The sequence below is a fragment of the Schistocerca gregaria genome, chromosome 9 (assembly GCF_023897955.1).
Source record: "Schistocerca gregaria isolate iqSchGreg1 chromosome 9, iqSchGreg1.2, whole genome shotgun sequence".
NCBI lineage: Eukaryota > Metazoa > Arthropoda > Insecta > Orthoptera > Acrididae > Schistocerca > Schistocerca gregaria.
In genome coordinates this window covers 199,763,677-199,790,724 of record NC_064928.1, presented here as the reverse complement: position 1 = coordinate 199,790,724, position 27,048 = coordinate 199,763,677, and the positions used below count along the sequence as shown (strand labels likewise).

At 43.0% G+C, this 27,048-nt stretch overlaps 2 protein-coding genes across 2 annotated transcripts in view; one reads left to right on the top strand and one right to left on the bottom strand.

The window, feature by feature from the left end:
• LOC126292044 (uncharacterized) overlaps positions 1-4,740 on the top strand; it is a 41,692-nt gene extending 36,952 nt beyond the window's left edge. Inside the window, exons 5-6 of the mRNA XM_049985844.1 lie at positions 1,057-1,210; positions 4,400-4,740. Coding sequence (XP_049841801.1) covers positions 1,057-1,210; positions 4,400-4,494 — 249 coding nt within the window. The 3' untranslated portion in view covers positions 4,495-4,740. The remainder of the gene's footprint in view (positions 1-1,056; positions 1,211-4,399) is intronic.
• The window catches only part of LOC126292035 (amyloid-beta-like protein), a 1,795,419-nt gene that overhangs the window by 793,635 nt on the left and 974,736 nt on the right, over positions 1-27,048 (bottom strand). The window lies entirely within an intron of this gene.

Genomic DNA, 27,048 nt, shown 5'->3' with positions numbered 1-27,048 from the left:
AAGGGAAGCAGCGGTTGGCAAGGGAGTGAGACAGGGTTGTAGCCTCTCCCCTATGTTATTCAATCTGTATATTGAGCAAGCAGTAAAGGAAACAAAAGAAAAATTTGGAGTAGGTATTAAAATCCATGGAGAAGAAATAAAAACTTTGAGGTTCGCGATGACATTGTAATTCTGTCAGAGACAGCAAAGGACTTGGAAGAGCAGCTGAACGGAATGGACAGTGTCTTGAAAGGAGGATATAACATGAACATCAACAAAAGTAAAACGAGGATAATGGAATGTAGTCGAATTAAGTTGGGTGATGCTGAGGGAATTAGATTAGGAAACGAGATGCTTAAAGTAGTAAAGGAGTTTTGTTATTTGGGGAGCAAAATAACTGATGATGGTCGAAGTAGAGAGGATATAAAATGTAGACTGGCAATGGCTAGGAAATCATTTCTGAAGAAGAGAAATTTGTTAGCATCTAGTGTAGATTTAAGTGTCAGGAAGTCGTTTCTGAAAGTATTTGTATGGAGTGTAGCATTGAATGGAAGTGAAACGTGGACGATAAATAGTTTGGACAAGAAGAGAATAGAAGCTTTTGAAATGTGGTGCTACAGAAGAACGCTGAAGATTAGGTGGGTAGATCACATAACTAATGAGGAAGTATTGAATAGGATTTGGGAGAAGAGAAGTTTGTGGCACAACTTGACCAGAAGAAGAGATCGGTTGGTAGGACGTGTTCTGAGGCATCAAAGGATCACAAATTTAGCATTGGAGGGTCAAAATCGTAGAGGGAGACCAAGAGATGAATAAGCAGATTCAGAAGGTTGTAGGTTGCAGTAGGCATTGGGAGATGAAGAAGCTTGCACAGGATAGGGTAGCATGGAGATCTGCATCAAACCAGTCTCAGGACTGAAGACAACAACAACAACAACAACAACAACAACCAAAATATTTCTTCTCTTTGTAGTGTTTGTAAAAGCAGTGATCATAACACTGGTAACAACCAGTGTTGAGCGGCGAGTGTTGCTCACGCTGGACCAGTGTAGTGGAAGCGCCTCTCTCTTGCCGCAGGACTCCGCGCGCCACGTGCTCATCTGGCTGTTCGGCTTCTTCGGCACCACGTGTAGCCGCACGCTGCTGCAGATCGTCATAGACGGCACCATCTTCTACGTCGACTTCGTTATTGGAGGCTTCATCATGCTCTCCGTGGCGGTCGTCCTAACAGGTGCGTTCGCTCTCTTATTACCCTTCCTCACTTTACCGTAGGTGCTACACAAATTGATAAGCAAACATTAAGTTCTGCAGTAAGCTCGGGAAAAGCCCTAGTGAAACGTAGACGATGATTAAGTAAGCACATGCGAGCGAGGCACTGTCAAAAAGTCGTGGTTTCGAGTGGCACGAATGCTTTCGTGAAGGCAGAGATTTATTGCAAGACGATACCAGAGCTGGTCGTCGATGTTACGCCATGCTACGTAACAGCAAGTGGTACACCAGTTCTGATGGATGCACTGGGTAGTCCGCATTGATACACCAGCAAATCTAGCAATTACAGTGTGGACACAGGCACGGCTATGCCGTTCTGTTTCATCTCCGTGTCTATACATCTTACTGTGTTGGTCCCATAGTCGGAATTAGCACATATACACTGGTGCTATGGTGATGGTGGTGGTATGACTGTCAGGTTCCATTTCTACACCATCGACATCTGTTCTTATGCCATGTTGCATGGCAGTGAGTACTGCAGCATTCATTGTAGACACTCCGGACAGTCTGTGTTTGTTCACCAACAAATATGGCACTTTCATTCACAGTGAGACTTTGGCACATCCATGCCATTCTGTTACATTTCTACATCTACACATGTTACTACACTCATCCCATAGAAAGTATTAGCACATATACACTGGTGCTGTGGAGATTGTGGTAATATGACCTCCTGGTACCAGGTCTACACCAACCACATGTGTTCTTATGTCATGTTACATGGGAGTGAGTATTGCAGCATTCGTTGTAGACGGTCTGGGCAATCTGTATTGGTACACGAACACATGGCACTTTCATTCACTGTGAGACTTTGGCATACCCATGCCATTCTGTTACATCTCTACATCTACACACCTTACTGTACTCATCCCATAGAAGGGATTAGTACATACACACTGGTGCTGAGGTCATGGTGGCTGATAAGACATTCTGGTATCAGATTTACACCATCCACATCTATTCTTAATTCATGTTACATGGCAGTGAGTGTTGCACCATTCGTTGTAGACACTCTGGGCAGTCTGTGTTTTTACACCAACAAATATGGCAGCTTCATTCACATTGAGAACATCGGCACATCCATGTCACTCTGTTCTACACTCTGCATCTACTCATTTTACTGTGCTGATCCGACAGAAGCGACTGGCACACATACATAGCTGCTGTGATGGTGGTGGTTGAAATGATCTGATGTTAGTTCTGTAGCATCCATATCTGCTCTTATCCCATGTTACATGTCAGTGAGTGTTGGACCATTCGTGGTAGACAAACTGAGCAGTCCATCTTGGTACACTAACAAATATAGCAGCTTCATTCACAGTGAGGATTTCAGCACATCCATGCCACTATGTAATGTCTCCACGTGTACAGATCTTACTGTACTGATTTTGTACATGCGATTGGCACATACACACCACTTTACTGCTGTGGGGGTAGATGATTATATGACTGTCAATAGGTACTTCTAGTTCTACACCAATTACAGTGCTCCTTTAAGGGGATGACTCATATTTTTTTCATGTGAGCTCGTAATTTCCGCAACATGTGTTGTGACTTGTCAAAGCATACAAGATATGTGCCAAGTGAAGTTGTCTACAAAGGATGATCCAAGCATATAGTTTTAAAATTATTAAGATTCTATAATATCCTAAACTGATGCTATTGAGTTCATACTATGTTGTCCATTCCTGTACCTTTGCTAAACCTTTAAGTACATAGGTATCTATGAGACAGAGGCTTCAGTGGTCCATCAGGTGTAAAAAAGTGGACTACTTATAATGCAAACTTGTATTGGGGTCCTGTGGATGTGTGTCTACACAGTTACCTACTAGACGTCAAGTTTGTAGATGGAGAACACCTGTGGAGGTGTACAACCAAAACTGTCTCCTCCTCTTCACACTGTACATTGGTCATTCTGCAGTAGCTTGTTCATTTGTGTCGTGGCTTTCAATGGTTGCTGTGGAGATCGTGAAAGAAAACGCAGCTGATAAGGTGCACGGAGCCATTTTAGGGGTTTATATTCAGTACATAGCTTCCCAGAGGGCACGGCCATAAGAATATACTTACTGCCTCAGCTGAAAACTGTCCTGATAGGCCCTTTAATAGACGGAATGGTGCTGGTTAATCGCCGTCTCTTTGCAAAGACCTGGTCTTTATTGGATACAACTCATTTAGAGAAAATGTATACTAGGTTGAGGATAGTCTCTGAATAAAGTCATAAATTATAAAACACTTAATATTCGTCATTCAGGACTAATTCCAATCCTTAACTTTTGTAATAAGGGACTTTAACGACACAGTAAGCCAAGACTCCCTCTCACTTGGGTGAGTCGATTCCCTGTAGGCAGTCGCTTAATCCAGAGAAATGCTCATGTTTGAGACACGACAACAGTAACGTCAAAATGAAACTCAGAGTAAGGCAAAAAAAGAACGTTGATAGATTTTTACATGATCAGTACCAGAGTGTCTATTGTACCTGCTCCAGGTAGCATCGCCAAGAAGAGGGTAGTGGTATTCAATTTTGTTGTGTGTATCATATTCCAGAGGGTCTACCATGTGTTTTCTAAGGGGCGCCGTCTATAATAGTCTGGTGGTATTCAACTGTTAAGTACAACTTACGCCAGATGGTACAATGGGCGGTGGAATTCAGCTGTCTAGTCTGCAAAATACTATGCCCTACTATGCAGCTGATCTGAGATCTTGTGGCGATTTTGTTTCCTCAAAGTAGAAAGATATCTTAAAAGGATTTCATTTTAGGCCTGTACAGAACATACGAAAGAATGTGACCGGCATGTAAAAGGACCTACCAGTCCAAGCCTTTCAGAGCAGTTACCAAGACAGTTACTGCAACAGTATACAGCAGCCGAAGTAAACTACTTTGAAGCGGAAAACATTGATGTTTGAAAAAAAAAATTTGGCAGATAAAAAATTAGTACTTTTCTCACACTCATCGTATACCAGGGAATAGGTTGCATGCGTTCCTCAGGGCACTGCATACTGTTCGCTGATTGTATTCTGGTGTCTAGAATGCAGTGCTGTGTGCCAGAAAGTGAGCTGTGTATGTACCAGAATCTGATGCCAAAAGGGAGCTAGCAGTATTGGCATGTCTAGTGAAAGACAAATGTCAGCATGTTGGTGGTGTGTGTTCCAGTGGGTGCAGCCTACAGCTTGCTGGTGGTGCTGAGCTACTACCGCCAGCTGGTAGGAACTGCAATCGCCAGGAGGATCTCTCAACAGGAGGACTGAGCATCACCCCGCATCCTCCTCCTGAGGACAGCGACAGCTGGCCAGTGATCCAGCAGGGTCCATTCTCCAGCACTGTCCCCTTGCCATGTCTCTCATGCAAACACCGACATTTATCACTAACAAACTTTGTATATATTTTTTAATAAACATTATGTGACAAATCTGTCATTGTTGTGCTACTGTATAGCTGATTGACTATAAGCAGCCACCAATAGTACTTGCAATTAAAGTGATTACTTAAACACTGTAAGAGTTTATAACGAATCTATAGAAACTACAGGTGACTTTTTACAAGGGAACAAGCCAGCCGCTGTGGCCGAGCGGTTGTAGGAGCTTCAGTCTGGAACCGCGCTGCTGCTATGGTCGCAGGTTCGAATCCTGTCTCGGGCATAGATGTATGTGATGTCCTTAGGTTAGTTAGGTTTAAGTAGTTCTAAGTCTAGGGGACTGATGACCTCAGATGTTAAGTCCTATAGTGGTCAGAGCGATTTGAACCATATAAGGGAACAATATGTATGGTACAGAAACTTGTTTTCCATATATTTATGAGCAAAAGTAATGTAAAAGATTGAATGAAGTCTACAAGAGGCGTCCAACAAGCAATGCAACATTTTTTTGTGAATGTAGGTTGATTTTATTCAGGACTGCAATACAACATATTATTCCCCACACTTTTGGCTACGACACGATTTTTCAACATAATCTCCATTCAATGTGACGGCTTTACACCACCTTACTGGAATGGCCCGCATGCCCATATTTTACCACTCTACTGGTCGACGTCGCAGCCAACATCTTCCCGCATTGATAGCTTCTCCATCATTCCCATGGAGTGCATCATTCGTTGCATCAAACAGATGGAAGCCAGAAGCTGTGAGATCTAGGCTGTATGGTGGATGAGGAAGAATAGTCCAATAAAGTTTTGTGAGTTCCTCTAGTGTACACAGACCTGTATAAGGCCTTGTATTTTCCTGGAGAAGTTCATCTGCATTTTTGTGGCAACGAATACGCTGAGGTCGTTTCTTTCAATTACCTGCAGATAGCATACGCTTCTTAGCACGCATTGCTGTCTCTGCATCATGGGGTCCCTCGCCCGATTCCCAGCCGGGCTGGGGATTTTCTCTACCTGGGGACTGGGTGTTTGCACTGTCCCCATCATTTCATCCTCATCATCATCATTCGTGACAGTGGCTCGATTGGAATGTGTAAAAATTGGACTGTGTCAAAATTTGGACTTTGTACGGATGCTGATGACCACGCAGTTGAGTGCCCCACAAACCAAACATCACCTGAGCACCCCCCATCTGATGGACGAGTGTGTCAGCACAGAGACAGCCAGTTGACCGGCGAGGTGTTTTATTGTGATCAGTCGACCCCATCGAATGAGAGTGTCCGCACGTTCCAACACTGTGGGACTCAGCTGTGTGCGGCTGGCTGGCACGCGGGAGGTCAGACAAGTTTGCAGGACCTTGTTGCGATGATGGCAGAGGTCTCACCCAACGACTCACCGTGCCTTTGTTCACTGCTAGGTCTCAGCACACATTCTGAAAATGCCTATGGATATCTGTGATGCTCTGCTTTCCCGCCAAAAGACTCTCAATGACAGACCTTTGCTTGACACGTACCTCCGTTACAGACTGTCAGACTCTCCATTACATTGTAAACAATATATATAAACTAAACGCTATTCTTTGCATTGCGTAAGCACTCAGATATCGATAGTAACAATCTGACGGTGAAACATGGGAGCGCGATTTTAAGCATTGTTGTGAGACGAGGTCTGTCTGCGAGAGTGGAAGCAGTGGTGTCGGTCAAGAGCTCGGAGACAGGAGACGTGTCACGCTGCCCTGACTTCGGTGATGGCACATCTTACCACACTCAAGGCCTGATTTCATTTACATAGCCAGGAGAGATTTAGATGGCTTAACTACGCTTGAAGATGGAATTAAAGGTAAAATTCGCAAGCATAGCGCAAAAGCAATTACAGGGTTAGGCTCATGATTGTTAGTCCATGTCTGCAATAATCCCACGTTTTACTTGTCAGTTAAAGAAGCCTTCTTATCCTCCAAATAATAAGAATTATTCTCCACATCTAATTAATAAATAAATGCTGTGGTTATTAAATGTTATCGTAACTTTGAAATTGAAATAATGTATTATTCTGACACTCAGCCAATATTGATACCTATGTTATTGAAATTGTCACTGTTTATTATTGGTTATGGGTTATGATCAGATAGATTAGATTAGTTTTTAGTTCCATAGATCTGTGCTGAGGAGATCCTCGTGGATGTGGAACATGTCAATTATTTTTTTAAGCTGAAATAACAATACTAATAGTATGAATATGTACATCATTTGTTTCTATTAAAAAATTTCGTCAATGGAGTAGAAGGAGTTGGCCACTAGTAAGTCTTTCAGGCTTCTTTTAAACTGATCTTTATTTGTAACTAAATTTTTTGTTTGCTGGCAAATTATTGAAGATGAGTGTTGGACCCCTTTTTGAACTAAAGTGAGTGCTTTTAAGTCCTTGTGCAGATCATTTTTGTTCCCGATATTGTATGTATGAACTGAGCTGTTTGTTGGAAAAAGAGATATATTATTTAGAACAAATTTCATTAAGGAGTAAATATACTGAGAGGGAGTAGTAAGTATACCCAGTTCTTTGAAGAGGTTTCTACAGGATGTCCGTGAATTTACTCCACAAGTAATACGTATTACACGCTTTTGGACTCGGAAAACTTTTGTTTGCCTTGAAGAGTTACCCCAACATATTATACCATATGACATTATGGAATGAAAGTAGGCAAAGTATGCAAGCTTTTTCATTTTTATGTCACCTAGTCTGCTAACACTCGAATTGCAAATACAGATCTGTTAACGCGTTTCTGCAGTTCTGTGGTGATTTTGAAGTTTTAAATAAACTTAATTTATGAAATCCCTTCTCACATGTTATTTAGTACTTTACAGGATCCAAGCAAACTCCTTTTTATTAAATTCATTCTTAGTAACAATAAACATTAGGCGTTTCTGCCGCATGCTGTTGCGAATTGCTGTAAACCACATGGAGAAAGGCAGTCATCTAAAGAGGTGGGTGCAAAATTTAGGGCCAAAACAGAGACACTGACACACCACAACATGTCATGTACTGTAATCCAATAAATTCCGTTGCACAAGTCAGATTATACATCACTTGTAAATTCTTGTTCAAAAACGCAGTCAGATAGCTTAAGTATTCATTGGTACAGGTTCATTTGTTCCTGTAGTTTTTCATATTCAAATACGCAGTCAGATAGCTTATCCAAATGTAGTTTAAGTTCTTCATGTAACGATCTGTTAAGGGCTTAAATGAGAGTGGAATTGACACTCATACAACACGCACACAGTGTTATGTAGGTTAGATTCCGTTAACTGATAGGTTGCTTATCGAGTCCATTTTCACAGACGAACACAGGCAATATCGGCTGTAGCTGCGTTACATATTGGTTGCCCATACTTTGCAAGATGAAATTTCGAAGGCTACCTATAGCGCCTCCGCCTATCAGAACTTCATGAAACAATAAGAGCTGCGCGGGAATATTCCACCATTCCCCACAACAAATATTGCATTTCGACTGAAACTGACTGACAGAATAAAAAAATTGCTTTGCTTATTGAGCGCCCCTCATACTTAACATTTCGACTACAGATATGCAGGGGCTGTCCGTTTTCATATTTTTCTGACTTTATCATGTCAGCTCCCTTCCACACGAATGACATGTATAAATCCATAAAACGACGATCAACTGATGTTTTATCCACGATTTTCCAGTCTTATTGCATATCATACATAAAGACTTCAAGGATACATTTGAAGATGCAGCTTTATTACAGATGGCCAAGTACATACTATTTTTGGTATTTCATTCAAACTATAGAGCAAAAAGCAAAAATTCACTTCTCGCATCCTGTTAGTGAAAAATGTATAGGTACATTTTTAATCTGTTTTGACTGGATCCGGAATATTAGAAGAAACAGTGGCGAAGTTTATGAAACTTGTGAGAGGATGGGAAGTGAGTGTGAGAAGTTAGAAGGTAAGTAGTACAAGTTGTATATCGCTGACACAAGGGTTTGCGGCAGAAAATGTCACAGTTCCTTTGCACAACGCGGCGTCGTAGAAGGAAACAGTTTTCAGGCTTTGACTCTCTAATGACGCAGGCGTATATGATACCTCTAAAAATGCTGGACTATTTTCTGCATTAAAAACGTTGTGTTGAGTTACTCACCAATTTAAGCATTAAATTGTTCGATTCTCGACTGTCGGGCAGAACTTACCTGAAACAAAAAATAGAACGCAACAGTTAATATCGAGCATAGGCAACAAGTGTTCTGGCGTGCAACACTATGTGACATCAGGAACGTGAAACGTCGACGACAACTGGTGAGAACATAATGTTGTTTATAAAGTTGGGGTCTCTGTCTTACTGTCAATGACATACATAACTAAGAATGTAATGGAGGGGCTCTATACGAAGGCAAGTGGCCACACTTTTTAAACACTTCGATTCAGTATTGCTAGCAAATTAGCTAAAAATGTGTATTGGCTAAAAATGTGTATTCATGTGAGTATGTCATGTTTGCGACAAAACTGACTCTTCGCAATAAATTTTGTTGTTGCAGAGAAAACGAACTGAAGAAACACTTTGTGAAATGGAGTGTATAAAATTAAAAAATAAAGCAATTTAGAAAAAAATTGAGACATCTTCTAGTGGTGCTCGAAACCATGTACAGTAAATGAGACAGAACGGTCGACATAGTCCACAAGACAAATACTATCCACTACATTTCAAAACTTTAAGATTTTAAGTTAAATGTTGACTTTAAATTCTTATTTGGCACCATTCAAACGCGCAACACACTTTTGCCTATATTTATTTACTACTTTCAGACAAATCATTTCACAAAACATTTGACCATTTCTTTTGAATTTTTTTAGTTCAAAATATTCTTACTGATAGTTGCATGTCACACCAATACTATTTTTTATGCGCGAAATTGCTAGGCCTTGACGAGACGAACTTTTGGGCACTATCTTTACTTCGCTACCAGCCGCTACTGTTGAAACATTTCAATTTTCCGTCAAACCACTAATAAAGTTTTTCGTAATTACTCTGACTACTTTTAAGGAATTAAACAATTTTATGTAAAACTTGACCTCAAGCTAGTCAATTTGATAGCCAATTCGTCTATTTCCCGATTTTCGTTTGGTCATGAAAAATGGGATAAAAACTCATTGTGTAATTTCTAGGCAGTCTCTAATTGCTCGGTTTAAATAGCACTCTGGACAGGAGTAATATCTGTTGCGCACCACGGATGTATCTTAGGGTCGCCATTCTTCATGTCTTACATTAATGACTCAGCTGATAGTGCTGTCTGAAGTCTCAGACTTTCCGCCGATGAAAAGAATATTACCTATTTTTATGTAAACTACATTAATTTGTATGCAGGTAAGAATTATATATACACTCCTGGAAATGGAAAAAAGAACACATTGACACCGGTGTGTCAGACCCACCATACTTGCTCCGGACACTGCGAGAGGGCTGTACAAGCAATGATCACACGCACGGCACAGCGGACACACCAGGAACCGCGGTGTTGGCCGTCGAATGGCGCTAGCTGCGCAGCATTTGTGCACCGCCGCCGTCAGTGTCAGCCAGTTTGCCGTGGCATACGGAGCTCTATCGCAGTCTTTAACACTGGTAGCATGCCGCGACAGCGTGGACGTGAACCGTATGTGCAGTTGACGGACTTTGAGCGAGGGCGTGTAGTGGGCATGCGGGACGCCGGGTGGACGTACCGCCGAATTGCTCAACACGTGGGGCGTGAGGTCTCCACAGTACATCGATGTTGTCGCCAGTGGTCGGCGGAAGGTGCACGTGCCCGTCGACCTGGGACCGGACCGCAGCGACGCACGCATGCACGCCAAGACCGTAGGATCCTACGCAGTGCCGTAGGGGACTGCACCGCCACTTCCCAGCAAATTAGGGACACTGTTGCTCCTGGGGTATCGGCGAGGACCATTCGCAGCCGTCTCCATGAAGCTGGGCTACGGTCCCGCACACCATTAGGCCGTCTTCCGCTCACGCCCCAACATTGTGCAGCCCGCCTCCAGTGGTGTCGCGACAGGCGTGAATGGAGGGACAAATGGAGACGTGTCGTCTTCAGCGATGAGAGTCGCTTCTACCTTGGTGCCAATGATGGTCGCATGCGTGTTTGGCGTCGTGCAGGTGAGCACCACAATCAGGACTGCATACGACCGAGGCACACACGGCCAACACCCGGCATCATGGTGTGGGGAGCGATCTCCTACACTGGCCGTACACCTCTGGTGATGGTCGACGGAACACTGAATAGTGCACGGTACATCCAAACCGTCATCGAACCCATCGTTCTACCATTCCTAGACCGGCAAGGGAACTTTCTGTTCCAACAGGACAATGCACGTCCGCATGTATCCCGTGCCACCCAACGTGCTCTAGAAGGTGTAAGTCAACTACCCTGGCCAGCAAGATCTCCGGATCTGTGCCCCATTGAGCATGTTTGGGACTGGATGAAGCGTCGTCTCATGCGGTCTACATGTCCAGCACGAACGCTGGTCCAACTGAGGCGCCAGGTCGAAGTGGCATGGCAAGCCATTCCACAGGACTACATCCAGCATCTCTATGGTTGTCTCCATGGAAGAATAGCAGCCTGCATTGCTGCGAAAGGTGGATATACACTGTATTAGTGCCGACATTGTGCATGCTCTGTTGCCTGTGTCTATGTGCCTGTGGTTCTGTCAGTGTGATCATGTGATGTATCTGACCCCAGGAATGTGTCAATAAAGTTTCCCCTTCCTGGGACAACGAATTCACGGTGTTCTTATTTCAATTTCCAGGAGTGTATATACTACGCGGCCTCTCGCGTCTGAGATTAGAGTCCTTCCTCGGGCATTGATGTGTGTGTTGTTCTTGCCATAAGTTAGTTTAAGTAGTGTCTAAGTCTAGGAACCGATGACCTCAGCAGTTTGGTCCCTTAGGAATTCACACACATTTGAACATTATACATTCTGTTGTGCAAGTGGTACTTCCAGAGACACTGAATCTCTGGAAAATGAGAGGAACGGATGGTTGAAAACCGTCAGTAGAGTGTACAATCACGTGTTTTCTAGACCTCCAATATATGAAAATGTAGATTTCAACTATCTAGGAACTAATAGTTAGTAAGACTGATGTGTTGAGATGGAGTAAATAACGTGTTGTTCCTAGTGATTAAGATTGCACAGACACTGCAAGGATTTTATGAGCATAGAGAAGTGGATGTGTGAACTATAAATGCATCTACATCTACATCCATACTCCGCAAGCTGACGGTGTGTGGCGAAGGGTAATTTGAGTACCTCTAACAGTTCTCCTAAAAGGGAGTCTCGTATTGTTCGTGGAAAGAAAGATTGTCGGTATGACTCTGTGTGGGCTCTAATCTCTCTGATTTTATGCTCATGGTCTATTCGCGAGATATACGTAGGAGGGAGCAATATATTGCTCGATTCCTCGGTGAAGGTGTGTTCTCGAAACAAACAAACAAAAGCCCGTACCAAGCTACTGGGCGCCTCTCTTGCAGAGTCTTCCACTGGAGTTTATTTATCATCTTCGTTCAAATGGCTCTGAGCACAATGGGACTCAACTGCTGTGGTCATCAGTCCCCTAGAACTTAGAACTACTTAAACCTAACTAACCTAAGGACATCACACACAGCCATGCCCGAGGCAGGATTCGAACCTGCGACCGTAGCAGTCTCACGGTTCCGGACTGCGCGCCTAGAACCACGAGACCACCACGGCCGGTTATCATCTTCGTAACGCTTTCGCGATTACTAAATGATCCTGTAACGAAGCGTGCTGCTCTCCGTTGGATCTTCTCTATTTCTTCTATTAACCCTATCTGGTACGGTTCCCACACCGGCAAGCAGTGTTCAAGCAATGGGCAAGCAAGTGTACTGTAACCTACTTCCTTTGTTTTCGGACTGCATTTCCTTAGGATTCTTCCAATGAATCTCAGTCTGGCATCTTCTTCACCAACGATCAACTTTATATGATCATTCCATTTTAAATCAATCCTAATGCCAACTCCCAGATAATTTATGGAATTAACTGCTTCCAGTTGCTGACCTGCTAAATTGTAGCTAAATTGTAAAGGTACTTTCTTTCTATGTATTCGCAGCACATTACGCCTGTGTACATTGAGATTCAATTGTCATTGCCTGCACCATGCGTCAATTCGTTGCAGATCCTCCTGCATTTCAGGACAATTTTCCATTGTTACAACCTCTCGATATACTACAGCATCATCCGCAAAAAGCCTCACTGAACTTCCGATGTTATCCACAAGGTCATTTATGTATATTGTGAATACGACACTCCCCCGCGGCACACTTGAAATCACTCTTACTTCGGAAGACTTCTCTCCGTTGAGAATGACATGCTGCGTTCTGTTATCTAGGAACTCTTCAATCCGATCACACAATTGGTCTGATTGTCCATATGCTCTTACTTTGTTCATTAAACGACTGTGGGGAACTGTATCGAACGCCTTGCGGAAGTCAAGAAACACGGCATCCACCTGGGAACCCGTGTCTATGGCCCTCTGAGTCTCGTGGACGAATAGAGCGAGCTGCGTTTCACACGATCGTCTTTTTCGAAACCCATGCTGATTACTACAGAGTAGATTCCTATTCTCCAGAAAATAACGGAAGAATGTACGTTTTTACTGAATTGCAGTGAGGAATGATTAATAACAATAGTTGGCGTAAAACATCTAATTGCTTTAGGTTGATGCATAAGGTGGTAGCGTTTTTGTTTGCTCGTTGGTATTCCGGTTGCTATGGTTTTATTTATTGACTGCTATTTTTTTTTTAATTTGTAATTCACTGCTGCTGCTTGAGTTTACATATTGTTATCTTGTCATTTGGAGATAATGAGTGGAGTTGTGGGCACTAGAAAATGGAGTGCCAGGTGGGCAAATCGGAACACTACCGACACATACTTCTGCATGAGTTCAGCAGAGGGGTGAGAGCAACGAAGGCAGCCACAAACAATTGCGCTGTGTGTGAGGATAATGCCACTGGAGAGAGCACGGCTAGATAATAGTTTTCTCGTTTTAAGGAGCAACGTATTGATGTTAGTGACTGTCCACATTCAGGAAGACCTCCAAGGTTTGATGAAGATCATTTAAAGTTTAAAAGTATTAATCCACAATAATGTATGTCAGTGTAATCGAGAACTGGCAAATATGATTAAACGAGATCATTACACCATCGTGGGACATTTGCATGCAATGAGGAAGTTAAAAAATCGGGTGTATGGGTACCGCGGTGTACTGTTTCTCCTGGGTGGACTGGGGTTTAAAAAAATGTAAACTAAATATTACGATAAATTTTATAAATAATCGACAAGTACGCCAAAGAAGAAGAGAGAGAACTACAATGGACATGTTATTCCATGGACTCTTGCGCTTCTATGCATGAACTGTCTTTCCTGTGTCATTCGTTGTCTTATCTGCTTCGATTCGGACCTAAGCGGACGTTCTTATGTAAAGCTCATCTTGCTGTACCAGATGATAATGTAAGTTGTACTTAAAACCCGACAAATATAATGGTTATTTTGTCACAAGAATTTTGTGTATGTGGTCAATCTATTGTTAGTCTGATACCTGTATTACCTTAAGTAGCTATGGGCCTGAACAAAGAATTTTCATTGTTAGGCGCCATCTTAGAAAAATCTTTAACATTGTTTCTTTTAGCTGAACTACGAGACGTGCCAACGGTTAGGACAATTAACTTTATTTCAGATCCCAGGAGACCGGAGGCAGCTACTAATAACTTAACAATTTTATTTACAGATTTTTTTTATATAACGAGATAACATCCCAGGCAGAAAAAGTCTGGTCACAGCATTCCAGTTCCATTATAGGATTTCATTTGTAGATGCTACTTTTGTTATCTTATACTGGGGAATCGAGACGAAACCACGATACCTTACGTATTACAGTAGTGTTCATCGAACAGACTTGGCAAATATTCTCTGGTGGAAGAAGCAAAAGACTTCTCACGAACCTGAAATAATATCTCTGGTGTTGGAAAATAAGAAAAAGACAATTAATTATGGACGATTACGTAACTACCCTGAGAACTGAGCTAGTTTACTGGGTGCTTATAAACGTCGGGCTAAATTAAACAATATATTACACTGTTAATAATATTCGTGCATTAGTTATTTCTCTTTTTTGCTGAACCATTGCATTAACGTGTGTTTCTTTTTTGTATAAGTCACGGCTCATGTTTTATTACAGTACACTAATAGTCACAAAACAAATAAAAAGTTTTTTTATTACATTACAGCGGGGAAGGGGGGCGGGGGTTGTTCTAAACCAAAATCACAAAAATCAGCGGGTGGCGATATGAGCATCTCTGCTTGGTCAATAATTTTATGCATCTGATGGAACGGCGATGGTATGCTGTACTACGAATTGCTCCCCCGGGATGTAACTACTGCTGCTGATATTTAGTGTCAACAACTGAGGCGTCTTGCAGACAAAATCCAAACACAACGACCAGGAAGATTGCATCAAGTGATGCTATGTATTATTGATGACTAAAGTCTCTGTTATGTGTGTCTGTTGTGTTTATTAAACTTCTGGAACAACCTTACGAAAGTATACACCAACCTGATATTATGTGTCTTCCTACAATGATGTCGGCCGCTGTGACCGAGCAGTTCTAGGCGTTTCAGCCTGGAATCGCGCAACCGCTACGGTCGCAGGTTCGAATCCTGCTTCGCGCATGGATGTGTGTGATGTCCTTAGGTCAGTTAGGTTTAAGTAGTTATAAGTTCTAGGGGACTGATGTCCTCAGGTGTTAAGTCCCATAGTGCTCAGAGCCATTTAAACCATTTAAACTACAATGACATGTCAAGCGTTGGGATAAAATATGACCCTAAAATCGGCGCTTGTGAACATATTGAAAATTTTAATCCCACCTGGATATTGCTTCATATACAACAACGAATTTATTTGTTCTGTTCAGAAAATCTATTCGGTTCAGGTCAATTTGTCACACAAAAGCATCGATAATTATTTTGGTGTATATTCGGACTAAATCAAGAAAGGAGCTGTTATCTTAGCAAAATCAATGCAGGTAGAGATTGCATCTTTCGCCGCCTTCAAAAGCCTAGAGAGCAGAGCGTCTTCTCAGTAGAAAGGAACCGAAATAAACTGAGGCATTTTTACGTAGCAAGAACGAAAAATATAGTTTAAAACTTCCCTCTCACATTTAGCTGAACAAATCTGTTTAGAAGCATTCTCGGAAGCAAAAGTACATAATTGAATCGTTGTGATATGTACTTAGTGTTTCAATAGTAAATATATCCATAATCGTTCACAACAACCGCTATACTAATATCCCTGCTAGTGGCTGTACATCTTCTGATAAACATTCTGTATAACTCATTTACAACCTTTATCATAAAAATCCTACTCACAGAAACTGTTTAAAAATTATGAAAATTCTTTACGTGTCCATGAAATTTAATACGTGCTGTGTGAACGCAAGTTTGTCACTGAGATCTAAGAAGGGGACTAGTATTACTGAAGAAGTAAAATAAAAGAATACGATTATAGCTGTATTGCTCTTTATCAAGAAGCGTAATCTGCATATAACTTGCCGATACCAGGTCAAAAACCGGCTATATTTTTCCTTTGATGAATACACTGTGATCTTAGCAATAGTTTGTACATCAGACGTTGACTGCAGTTCAAGAAACAGATCAGCTTTTTATAATTAAATTGGTGTAAAAGACATAAAGATACTGTATGCTCGTTTCGTAGGTTTAACAAACAATTAAAGAAATTACAAGATCTTACTTATTTCTAGTTCTACATTTATGCCGGTCCTAGTGGCTGAGCGGTTCTAGGCGCTTCAGTTCGAATTCTGCCTCGGGCATGGGTGTGTGTGATGTCCTTAGGTTAGCCAGGTTTAAGTAGTTCTAAGCTCTAGGGCACTGATGACCTCAGATGTTGAGTCCCAGAGTCTTTTGAACCATTTGATTGGTTCGCACTGTCTCCACGTACGCATACCCCATAATTACTCTACCACGCAAACATCTAGTGTTAAACTCGTCCGGTGCGAGACGTTTCCAAGGGGTAGTGTCAACATTTGCCCTGACGTGGCAATATCTTCAGTGCAGCACAGACGCGAAAGATGAATGGGGTAACAAATTAAACGAACGGCTAGTACTCTGGAACGAGTTACCGGACACCAATCCTCTCATACCAAAACATTTAGAAAATAGACGAGGAAGAAAGTCCACTCTGCAGCCTCTAGTATCACGTAGCATTCCGAACATAGAGAGGCAGGGTGTCCAGATAAGGACTCCCTGATTTCAAAATTAAATATCTCGAAAACAAAGATCGATATATTAATGCAGTAAACGTACTTCCTCTTAGGAATGGCCATGTAAACACTGAAAAATTGATTCTGGAATTCTACTTCTGGTTACCTGTTTTACAATTCCGCAATCGATTTTCGCTTCCATGGAAACGCATCCGGTTTTGAAACGTGCGTGGGCTATCACTTTTTGTCTTGGTTTTAAAAATTTTCGGCTAATACGGACAGAGTGGCTTATTGTACAGTGAAGGTTAAGTAGGAATATCAGATTGAAGCTGTTTATATCTCGTGTAATTGAAGCGTAATAGCGACTGTACTGACTAAATCGTATCATGTATCAGCTGTTTCCCAGCCGCCATATTCTGCTGAACCAGCAAATCCACCTCAATCCTTAACAGGTAACCACGACAGCGGAAAACGGTTTCTGAAATTCCAGTTTCGCCTTCCGGAAGATGTGTCACAAGTAAACGCAGTGACTGCTCACTTGTCAGTGGCAGCCAAAGGGCGCTGTGCAAAGCTGACATTCTCTTTCTGAGGAAGGCAGCATTTGAAATTATTTAGTCTTAAGTAAGTAAATACTCTGATGAGCAACTGGGGTACGCATACCAAAGGAACAGTGAAAAGGACCCATAATTCTAATTAAACGTGTTGAACTATTAATTAAGACACTTGTTAAAGTAATCTTAAAGCCAAAAAGATTTTAAAATTTCAGAAAACACTGACAGTAACTAAAAAAGGAGAAAATAAATGTAAATACCCACTAAATACCAAAGTTAATGGATGACAGCAAACTGGAGGGCAAAACTAGAAAACTGAATAGCAGAGGCTATATACGAAATTAATCCAGCGCAGTTTTCTATTGCGGCTCTATATATTTATTTACTTTTCTCTGCGTACGAGCTTCGATGTTTGGAATGAATTATTCAGCACAGCTCAGTCTCAAAACACATTTCATTTGATAATTTTATATGGAGCATCTCAGTCGTGTTTTACGCAGTTTCATTAGTGGAAAAAATTGCTCTGAATTGGACGCTGACTCGAGCATATAAAGCATCCAGGATGCATGACGATAAAGTTTTGGGTAACGCTTCTATAACAAACGTTTGTAAAAGTCACTTACACTCTTTCTGCTCTGATACCTATCCTTCAGTTTTGAATCGCACAGAAGATCTTTGCTTTTCATTTGGAGAGGTAGCCTTACAGAATCGACGTCCACAGATTCTGGTTGGTTGCTTTTGTGGTTTGATGGGGGCTAAACATCGAGGTCATCAGTCCCCAGTTCCAAACAGACATACTTGTAAAAGGCCTATACAGTAAAAGCGTGACCTCTTCACCCAGAGGGAGGGGACACCAACGGGTACAGAGCTAAAATGAACACCGCAATAACGCAAAATAGAGGACACTTAAAAGGAGCAGAGCAAATAGTTGGCTAGAGTAAAACAGACTACAGTGGTTGATGGATCAGGTAAAAGGTCAACCACTCAACTACAAACGAAGAACCTCTAGCTGGAAAGCGTTGATAGAGGTATCAACACAACTTGTTACCACAAAAGACACTATTTTGGTATCCACATCACAATTAAAAGTCGCTGGAGTGGGTCTAGCCAGAGAAATCATGCGAGAGCACCCACACTAGAGTAAGCGATACAACCCAGCTGCACGGGCAAGACGTAAAACTGAGTCAGCTATAGAGGCATCGTCACCGAGAATTAAAGGAAGTGCAGTTGGTAAATTAAAGGACTGCCGCAAGGGGGCTACACGGGGACAGTCCATCAGAAGATGGACCACTGTCAGCCCTGCATCACAGCGACACTTGGTTCTCACTGCGAAGGAGATAGCTGTGGGTCAACCGCGTGTGTCCAATTCGAAGACGGCAGAGAACTGAGTCTCTAGGCGTGCCCCTCAAGGATGAGTGCAATAGGTCGTGGACGACTTTACCGTGCGGAGCTTATTTGACGTGTTCGAGACAGACGATTCAGGGCTCCAGGCATCGCGGACGTTGCGATGTAGGTCTGGCCGTAGGTCTCTTTCCACGAGACCAAGCTCCAGGGGTGGCGAAGTGGTGGCCTGCTTGGCCAACCGATCGACACGTTCGTTTCCTGCGGTCAACACAAACGTCGCTGAACGACCACACTCGGCGAGAGCAAAAACAGCATCTTGAATACCGCGCACCAAAGGGTCTCGAGAAAAACACACATTCTGGAGTAGCAAAACTCGCTAATCCTGTTTCCAAGCGCGAAATACCATTGAATCTGGTTTTAAAAATTCAGGACGCAATTTTCTTAGATCTTTATACGCTCCAAAATGTGGAGCATCGGCAACGTTTCTTAAGGCTGACAGCTTCGGAAAGTAAGAGACGTTTATAGCCACAGGCTGCGCCTTTCCTAGAGCGATAGATTCATCTTGAATTCCTGTATTTCGTCACAGAAATGGATGATGAGGTCATCCTTCCAGGGAAGTGATACACACAAGTTGCGAATATGTCCTGTTGCATCAGTTAAAAAGGCTAAATCACAAATCCATCCATCATCCGACAGTTCTGGAACACTTTCCTCCTTCATTTCCACGAATAATGATATTTCTTGGCGCAGCTCCATGAAGCGCTGCCTGAACTTTAGCACGGCTGAGCTAGCGAACCTCACAGCAATGGGGGAAATCTCCGTAACGCTTTGAACCATCGATAACTGAATATTTTTGCTCAAACAGAAATAGTGATTTTCACAACCAAGTTCATTACATTATTCAGTTTTACGATTTCAGGCCACAAATGATGTTGTTGTTGAATCAGACAGTGTTCAAGGATAACCCGCAGATAACGATTCTTCGTTTTTCCCTGGATGCGCCCTACTAAGACACTGATTTCGTCAATCATAGCTGGAGCACCGTCAGTCGCTAGGGACGTCAATAATTCCCACGGCAGACCAAACTTCTCCATAACAGCTTCAAGTGCATCGAACATGTCTTGACCTGTTGTGTCCATCAGTGGGATGCGATTTATCACCTCCCCACTAACTTACAGCATTTTGTTCACTGTCCTAATGAAAATTACCAGCTGTGATGTGTCAGACAAGTCAAGAGAGTCATCCAAAGACACAGAAAATGCAACACTGCCTTTAACATTCATTGTCAGCTGACCATGCTAATCTTCTGCAAATTCTTCAATTCGGCACATTGGCTCTAGAAGGTCACTCGGACTATAGCTGTGGAACCATTTGTGGGCACAGCTCTTCCGCTGCTATTACAAGACATTCTGTAATAAATTCACCATCAGCCAATGGTATCAAGTGCACAGCTATCTGATGAGAAATTCTGTAGCTAATTCTCACAGAAGAGTTTCTCCCTGGATGATCAACGTCCTGAAAAAGTATTGAACATTTTTATCAAATAATATCAGTAGCACGAGCTCACAAAAGAGACATGGTATTTGTTGAAAAGAAGGAATTTTGTATTACTCCTTCGACTGCCACCATATTGCAGACAAATCTTATTATTAAGTGGCAACTTACTTCGCTTGAAAATCTGGCTTCCAGTTCAAGGATTCCTGCCATTCATTCGTCGTCGACGTATTTGTCGTGCTCTGCCGCGTGATTTACTGCACAATAACGTCTCAAAATTGATTTCTTTATGTGGTTTAATGCTTTGTGACATACCAGACATTTTAGACGACCATCGCGTTCAGTAAAAAGGTGTAGATCCTCCCATGCAACAATAAAACAAGGCTGTATCGAGGGCCTGCTGTGAGTACTGCCTGCCGCTTTTTATTTATTTATTTGGCCTTCCGAGTAGCAACTCGATTTAGCCATCGACAACACATAGTTACAATGTACATAGAAATGAGTAAAAGGATAAAGAAATGCGTATTTACAAGTAGAGAAAGCTCAAACCGTCACAGCTGCAACAATTAGATTAAAAGACAGTTAAAATGAGTTGGGTTACAGTTCACATTATTCCTGAAATGTCTTCAGAAGCAAGACAGAAAAATAGAACTTGTACACCATTAAAATCTACAGACTGGGCCCACTGCGCTTAAGGAACTTAGCAGTCGCATTATAAAGGCTAGCCGGCCGGTGTGGCCGTGTGGTTCTAGACGCTTCAGTCTGGAACCGCGTGACCGCTACGGTCGCAGGTTCGAATCCTGCTTCGGGCATGGATGTGTGTGCTGTCCTTAGGTTAGTTAGGTTTACGTAGTTCTAAGTTCTAGAGTAGTTGAGAAAGGTGGCATCCCACACTCTTCAGAAGGTTCAAACGTGTTTGGAACACATAAACAAGATGTGGCTGACATCACATTCCGACTCAGGATCACACTCACGTGCCGGTGCTTGCTGCTTCTGCCACGTCTAACCGCGCTGATGCGTGATTGAAGTGGTGCGCACTTAACAGGCTCGATCTAATCGCCGAGAAATGGTTCGTGCAGAGACGCGTGTACCGGTAGCGGATGCAAGGTCTGCAATGATCTGCCTAGGAGTGAGGTGTCTGTTGGTTTTCGCCACTAGGGGCTCGTATCGACCCTTTTGCGGTGTGGTGGTTCGTCCACGACGAACGGCACGCTTTCGCATAACGTTTCCTCCTTCAGCTGCCTTTTTTTAAAATCGCGAGATGACGCTTCTGGACGCAACCATCACTGAGGCCACAGTAGTGAACTTTGACCGGCTAGAAGCCGTCCAGTTGCTCGTCCACGGTCCTAAGCATTCAAATAATGCCTTGCAGACATGTTTCCGCACCAAAAGGATTAACGCACTAATCGGTTCCACAACAAGCTTCGTACTGAATGAACTGCCGAAAGCGTACAGTGTTCGTGCAAAGGTATGGCAGCAGTTAACTCGTCTCGCCCTTTATGTTTCTTTTACTAGCTTACATATACCGGGCGAAGCGAGCGCAATGGTTGGGAAACTCAACTCGCCTTCGGGAAGACGACGTGCAACCGTGCGTACATCCATCGCGATTTAGGTTTTCCGTGATTTCCCTCAATCGTTCCAAGCAAATACTGGGATGTTTCCTTTGAAGGGGGACGGCCGATGTCCTTCTCTATCCTTGAATCAATCTGAGTTTACGCTCCGCTTCTGATGATCTCGACGTCGACGGGACGTTAAACCTTAATCTTCCTTCTTTCCTGTCCTTTCGTTTTACCATCACTGGTTGCGTATGCCGTAGCAATTGTCGGTTCTTTAGCAATTGTCATTTGCTCCTTAGCAAGTCGTCAAGCAGTGTACATCAATCATGGGGAACATGACACAGCATACTACATGAAACCCTTCCGTATATGTTGTTCTTACTGAGGTCATTATTCCGGAAACGGGTTTGATGCAGCTCTCCATGTTACTCTATTCTGTGGAAGCCTCTCCATCTGCGAGTAACTAGAGCAACATGCATCTATTTGAACCTGCTCCTCTCTTTGTCTCCCTCTACAATTCTTACCTCCCACACGTCCCTCCAATACTGAATTGGCTGGCAATTGCTTCATGTCTCAGAATCTATTTATCAACAGATCCCATCTTGTAGTCAAGTATTTTCTCCCCAGTCCAGTACGTTAAAGATGCAGTTGTTCTCAATTTATCAAACACACATTCAAATGTACGACGTGCAGGGTGAGTACGTTGAGGGTATCTTTCAGCGTATAAGTCTCTACCTCTCAATGAATTTCGTTGACATTCTCCGTAAATGAGAAGCATATCGACTCGTTCTTCGAAGGAATGCATCATTCACATTCCCTTGATACCATGATGCTAGTCTTACCGTTCCTGTTAGTGTTGTATTGAGAAACAGTAAAATGGTGTTTACATATCAGTGGCACCTTGGAGGGATAAGAGAGAATTGGTTCAAATGGCTCTGAGCACTACGGGACTTAACATCTGTGGTCATCAGTCCCCTAGAACTTAGAACTACTTAAACCTAACTAACCTAAGGACATCACACACATCCATGCCCGAGGCAGGATTCGAACCTGCGACCGTAGCAGTCCCGCGGTTCCGGACTGAGCGCCTAGAACCGCTAGACCACGGCGGCCGGCTAAGAGAGAATTGTCAGAGCATGTGCTTCGATAAATGTCTAAGTGATGAGGAATACCACTCAATCCATGGTAAGAATATTGCAGCGCTGCATTGACACCAATGGTAAACACTTCGAACACCTTCTGTAAATGGACGTTCATGCCACCTTTTTGACTGTCGTTGACCTTCAAAGACCTTACTGTTACAAATCATTGGATTCGTTTCGACAGCCGCTATCAGAAAATAACTACCAAACTACATCATCCCATTTAAGAAAACAAAATTGACCTTCATATCTCTGAAGCGACCTCACCTAGCAACAAAATCCAACGTCTTATTATGGACCCCGTTTTCCCATGCAACATTTGTAAGACAAACTTTTCAGCTCCTATCATACTTTCGTAGTTATTCTTGGTGGCAGTGGTTACTGACTCAACCTGTATAGGAACACGTAAGGCAATACTGAACGCACGACTTGTCTTATAAAAGTGAAACCTACGTTTGTAGCACTTGTAGACTTACAGAAAGTTTTTGACCATATTGACCGGAATACTATCTTCGAATTTCTGAAGGTAGCAGGGGTCAATTCGTGGAGTGAAAGAAACCTTGTACAGAAACCAGACGGCAGTTATAAGAGTAGAAGGGCATGAAACTCAAGCAACGGTTGAGGAGGGAGTGGGGCAGGATTGTCGCCTATCCACAGTCTTATTCAATCTGTGCATTGAGCGAGCAATAAAGGAAACCAAAGAAAAATTTGGAGTAGGAAAGAAAGTTCAGGAAGAAGAAATAAAAACTTTGAGGTTTGTGGATGACATTGTAATTCTGTCAGAGACAGCAAAGGTCTTGGGAGAGCAGTTGAACGGAACGGACAGTGTCTCCAAAGGAGGACAGTAAATAAGCATCAACAAAAGAAAAAAAAGTACTGGAATGTATCTGAATTTAACCAGGTGTCACTGAGGGACTTAGATGAGGAAATGAGACAGTTGAAGTAGTAGATGAGTTTTGTTATTTACACAGCAAAATAACTGATGATGCCCTAAGTAGAGATAACACAAAATGTAGTCTGGCAATAGCAAGAAAGGCGTTTCTGAAGAAGAGAAAAATTTGTCAACATCGAATATACATATAACTACTAGGTAAGCCTTTCCGAAAGTATAGTCGTGTAATGAAGTGGCAAAAAAAGTGGTAAGATCTCATGCGACCAAACTGCTTAGGTCATCGGTCCCTAAGCATACACACTACTTAATCTAACTTAAACTAACTAACGCTATGGACAACTGTACAACACACACATCAATTACCGTGGGAGGACTCGAACCTCCGACGGGTTGGTGGGGGGAGGGGGGCGGCCCTCGAACCGTGACAAGACGCGGCGTAAGGAAGTGGAACATGGGCTATAAACAGTTCATAGAGTAGCGAATAGAAGGATTTCAAATATAGTGCTACAGAAGAATGGTGAAGATTAGATGGGTAGACTATTTAACTAATGAGTACGCACTGAATAGAATTGGGGAGAAAAGAAATTTGTGGCGCAACCTGACCAGAACAAGCGTTCTGTTGATAGCGCACATTATGAGGCGTCAAAGGATCATCAATTTAGTACTGGAGGGAAATGTGGGGGGAGGAGGCTCAAAAATCGTAGAGGGAGGCCAAGAGATGAATACAGTAAGTAGATTCAGAACGATGTACGTCGCCATAGTTATTCAGAGATGAAGAGGCTTGTGCAGAATAAAGTAGCATTGAGAGAGGCATCAAACCAGTCTCCAGACTGAAGTCCATTATCATCATCAACACCACCACCACCACGACCGACTCCACCACCACAACAACAACAACAACAAACAGTTTGGGAACTGTTTCATGGGTATTTGTATTTTTAAAGATTTGCGCTACATTATTATTTTATAGTCGCCTAAGATTAATTTTCTTTTCCTCTGACCATGTACTAATACATCTCTGGCATCGTTGACCAACAGAAACCACTCACCGGCCAGGATGTGCTGTAGAATAGCCAGTTGCTGCTGCATTATCACCGACCTGCGGTTGGCCACGCTCCTCATAGCCGCCATCAGTTTGGTGAGTTTCAAAGTAAAAAAATACAACATAAGAGGGATGCTTCTGTCTGTTCTTGGAAGAACAATCTCACATTTAAGGTTTTAAAGCTCAAAGGCTCTGAGTACTATGGGACTTAACATCTGAGGTCATCAGTGCGCAAGACTTAGAACTACTTAAACTTAACTAACCCAAGGAGATCACACACGTCCATGCCCGAGGCAGGATTCGAACCTGCCAGCGCAGCAGCAGCGCGGTCCGGACTGATGTGCCTAGAACCGCTCGGCGACAACGGCCGACGGTTGAATAGCAAACAAACTTTGTTTTACTTTGACTAATTTCAAACTGGTTTGCGGCTTTGTGGACTAGCGTCCACAACAGATACTAGGGTGGGAGGAATTAACATCCGTTTCTACAGGAAGTTTGGTTTTTTTGCCAACTCATATTCATTGTAAGGAGAAGGAAAAAACAACGAACGGTGGCAAGGCGCCTCAGATTGCGCGGCTATCTACAGTTGTTCCACAGTCAGGAATATTACGGAGATTACGTATTCACAGCTTCTCGACACGTCATTTACATTGGGTTCAACACTTTCGAAAAGGGATCAAGATAGACGGTTCGAATTTTATCGTTGGATAACTACAAATTGCTGAGGCATCCCATTAATGCTATTTACTGGTGAAGCCACTTTCACTTGTGATGGTATCAGCAAGACTCGTAACTCAGATTGCTTGTGCGACGAAAAACCACATGCCTTTGTGGAGATATTTTCAGCAAGTTTTCTCTGTAGATGTTAGGTGCGGTATGGCAGACAACAAGTTTATAGGTCCAATCTGAAAGATGGCTAGTCATTTGAGCTCGCCTTTTTTCACCTAACTCATCAGAATTATGGGCTGTTTGCAGATTAGGGCGCTCGTGACATATGAAGGATGCTCAGTGAGCAATTCAGTGAGCAGCACAGAGGTTGATTCATTAAAATCTGAACCCTCGCATTTCACAGCTGATAAATCACAACCGATTCCTTCTCCCCTTGACATATAGAGAGTCAATGTGAAACTTCCTGGCAGATTACAGGAGAGTCTGTAAAGTTTGGAAAGTAGGAGACGAGATACTGGCAGAAGTAAAGCTGTGAGGACGGGGCAGCGCAGACGGTAGAGCACTTGCCCGCGAAAGGCAAAGGTGCCGAGTTCGACTCCCGGTGCGGCACACAATTTTAACCTGCGAGGAAGTTTCATATGAGCGCACACTCCGCTGCAGAGTGAACGTAACGTGGGACCACTGTTCCAATGACCATGTACTGTGATCTTGACACTAGGCTTTACGGCCTCTCCTGTGACCAGGTCAGTGGAATGCACCTTGCAGGTCTCCGGGCGAATAAACCACGTCTGTTCAGTCGTCTGTAGACTGTGTCTGGAGACAACTGTTCCAGTAGCTGAGGCAAGATCACGAGCAAGGCTACCTGCAGTACTCTGTGGCCGTCTGCTGGAAATGACGGTGAGATACCAGTCTTCTTGTGGTGTTGTACACTGTGCACGTCCCGTACTGAAGCACCTGGAAACGTTTCCTATCTGCTGGAATCGTTGCCATAATCTTGAGATCACGCTTTGTACGATTTACTGGCATCACTAAGTTGCTCGCTTGCCTGCCCATGAGTGTCAGCAGCAGCGCTTAGCGACAAGAACACTGTCGTGCTATCTTTGGAGCGACAGCTAGTATTTCCTGGTTGTTGTGTGTCGGGAGTTCAGTCGGACAGAGCAGCAGTGAGGTCAGGACAGCCATGACTCGCCCGACCGTTGCTGACACACATGACTTGAGGGGGGACGACCTTGGTCGGTCGTTCGCTCGGTCGTCTCGTCGGACGACGTGTATTTGGTCGCCGACCGCTTCTGGGTTCTCCGTGTGTGTCAACTTGTGATTCGTCCTTGTTGTTCCACAGTCACTGGTTTTAGTATTGTTCGAGTTGTCTGTGGAAGTATTTCGTGAAACCGTGTGTAGCTTGTGTGGTTTTGACTGAGCAGCTATTTTAATGTTGTCTGCGTGCTGCATGTGGTGGCCA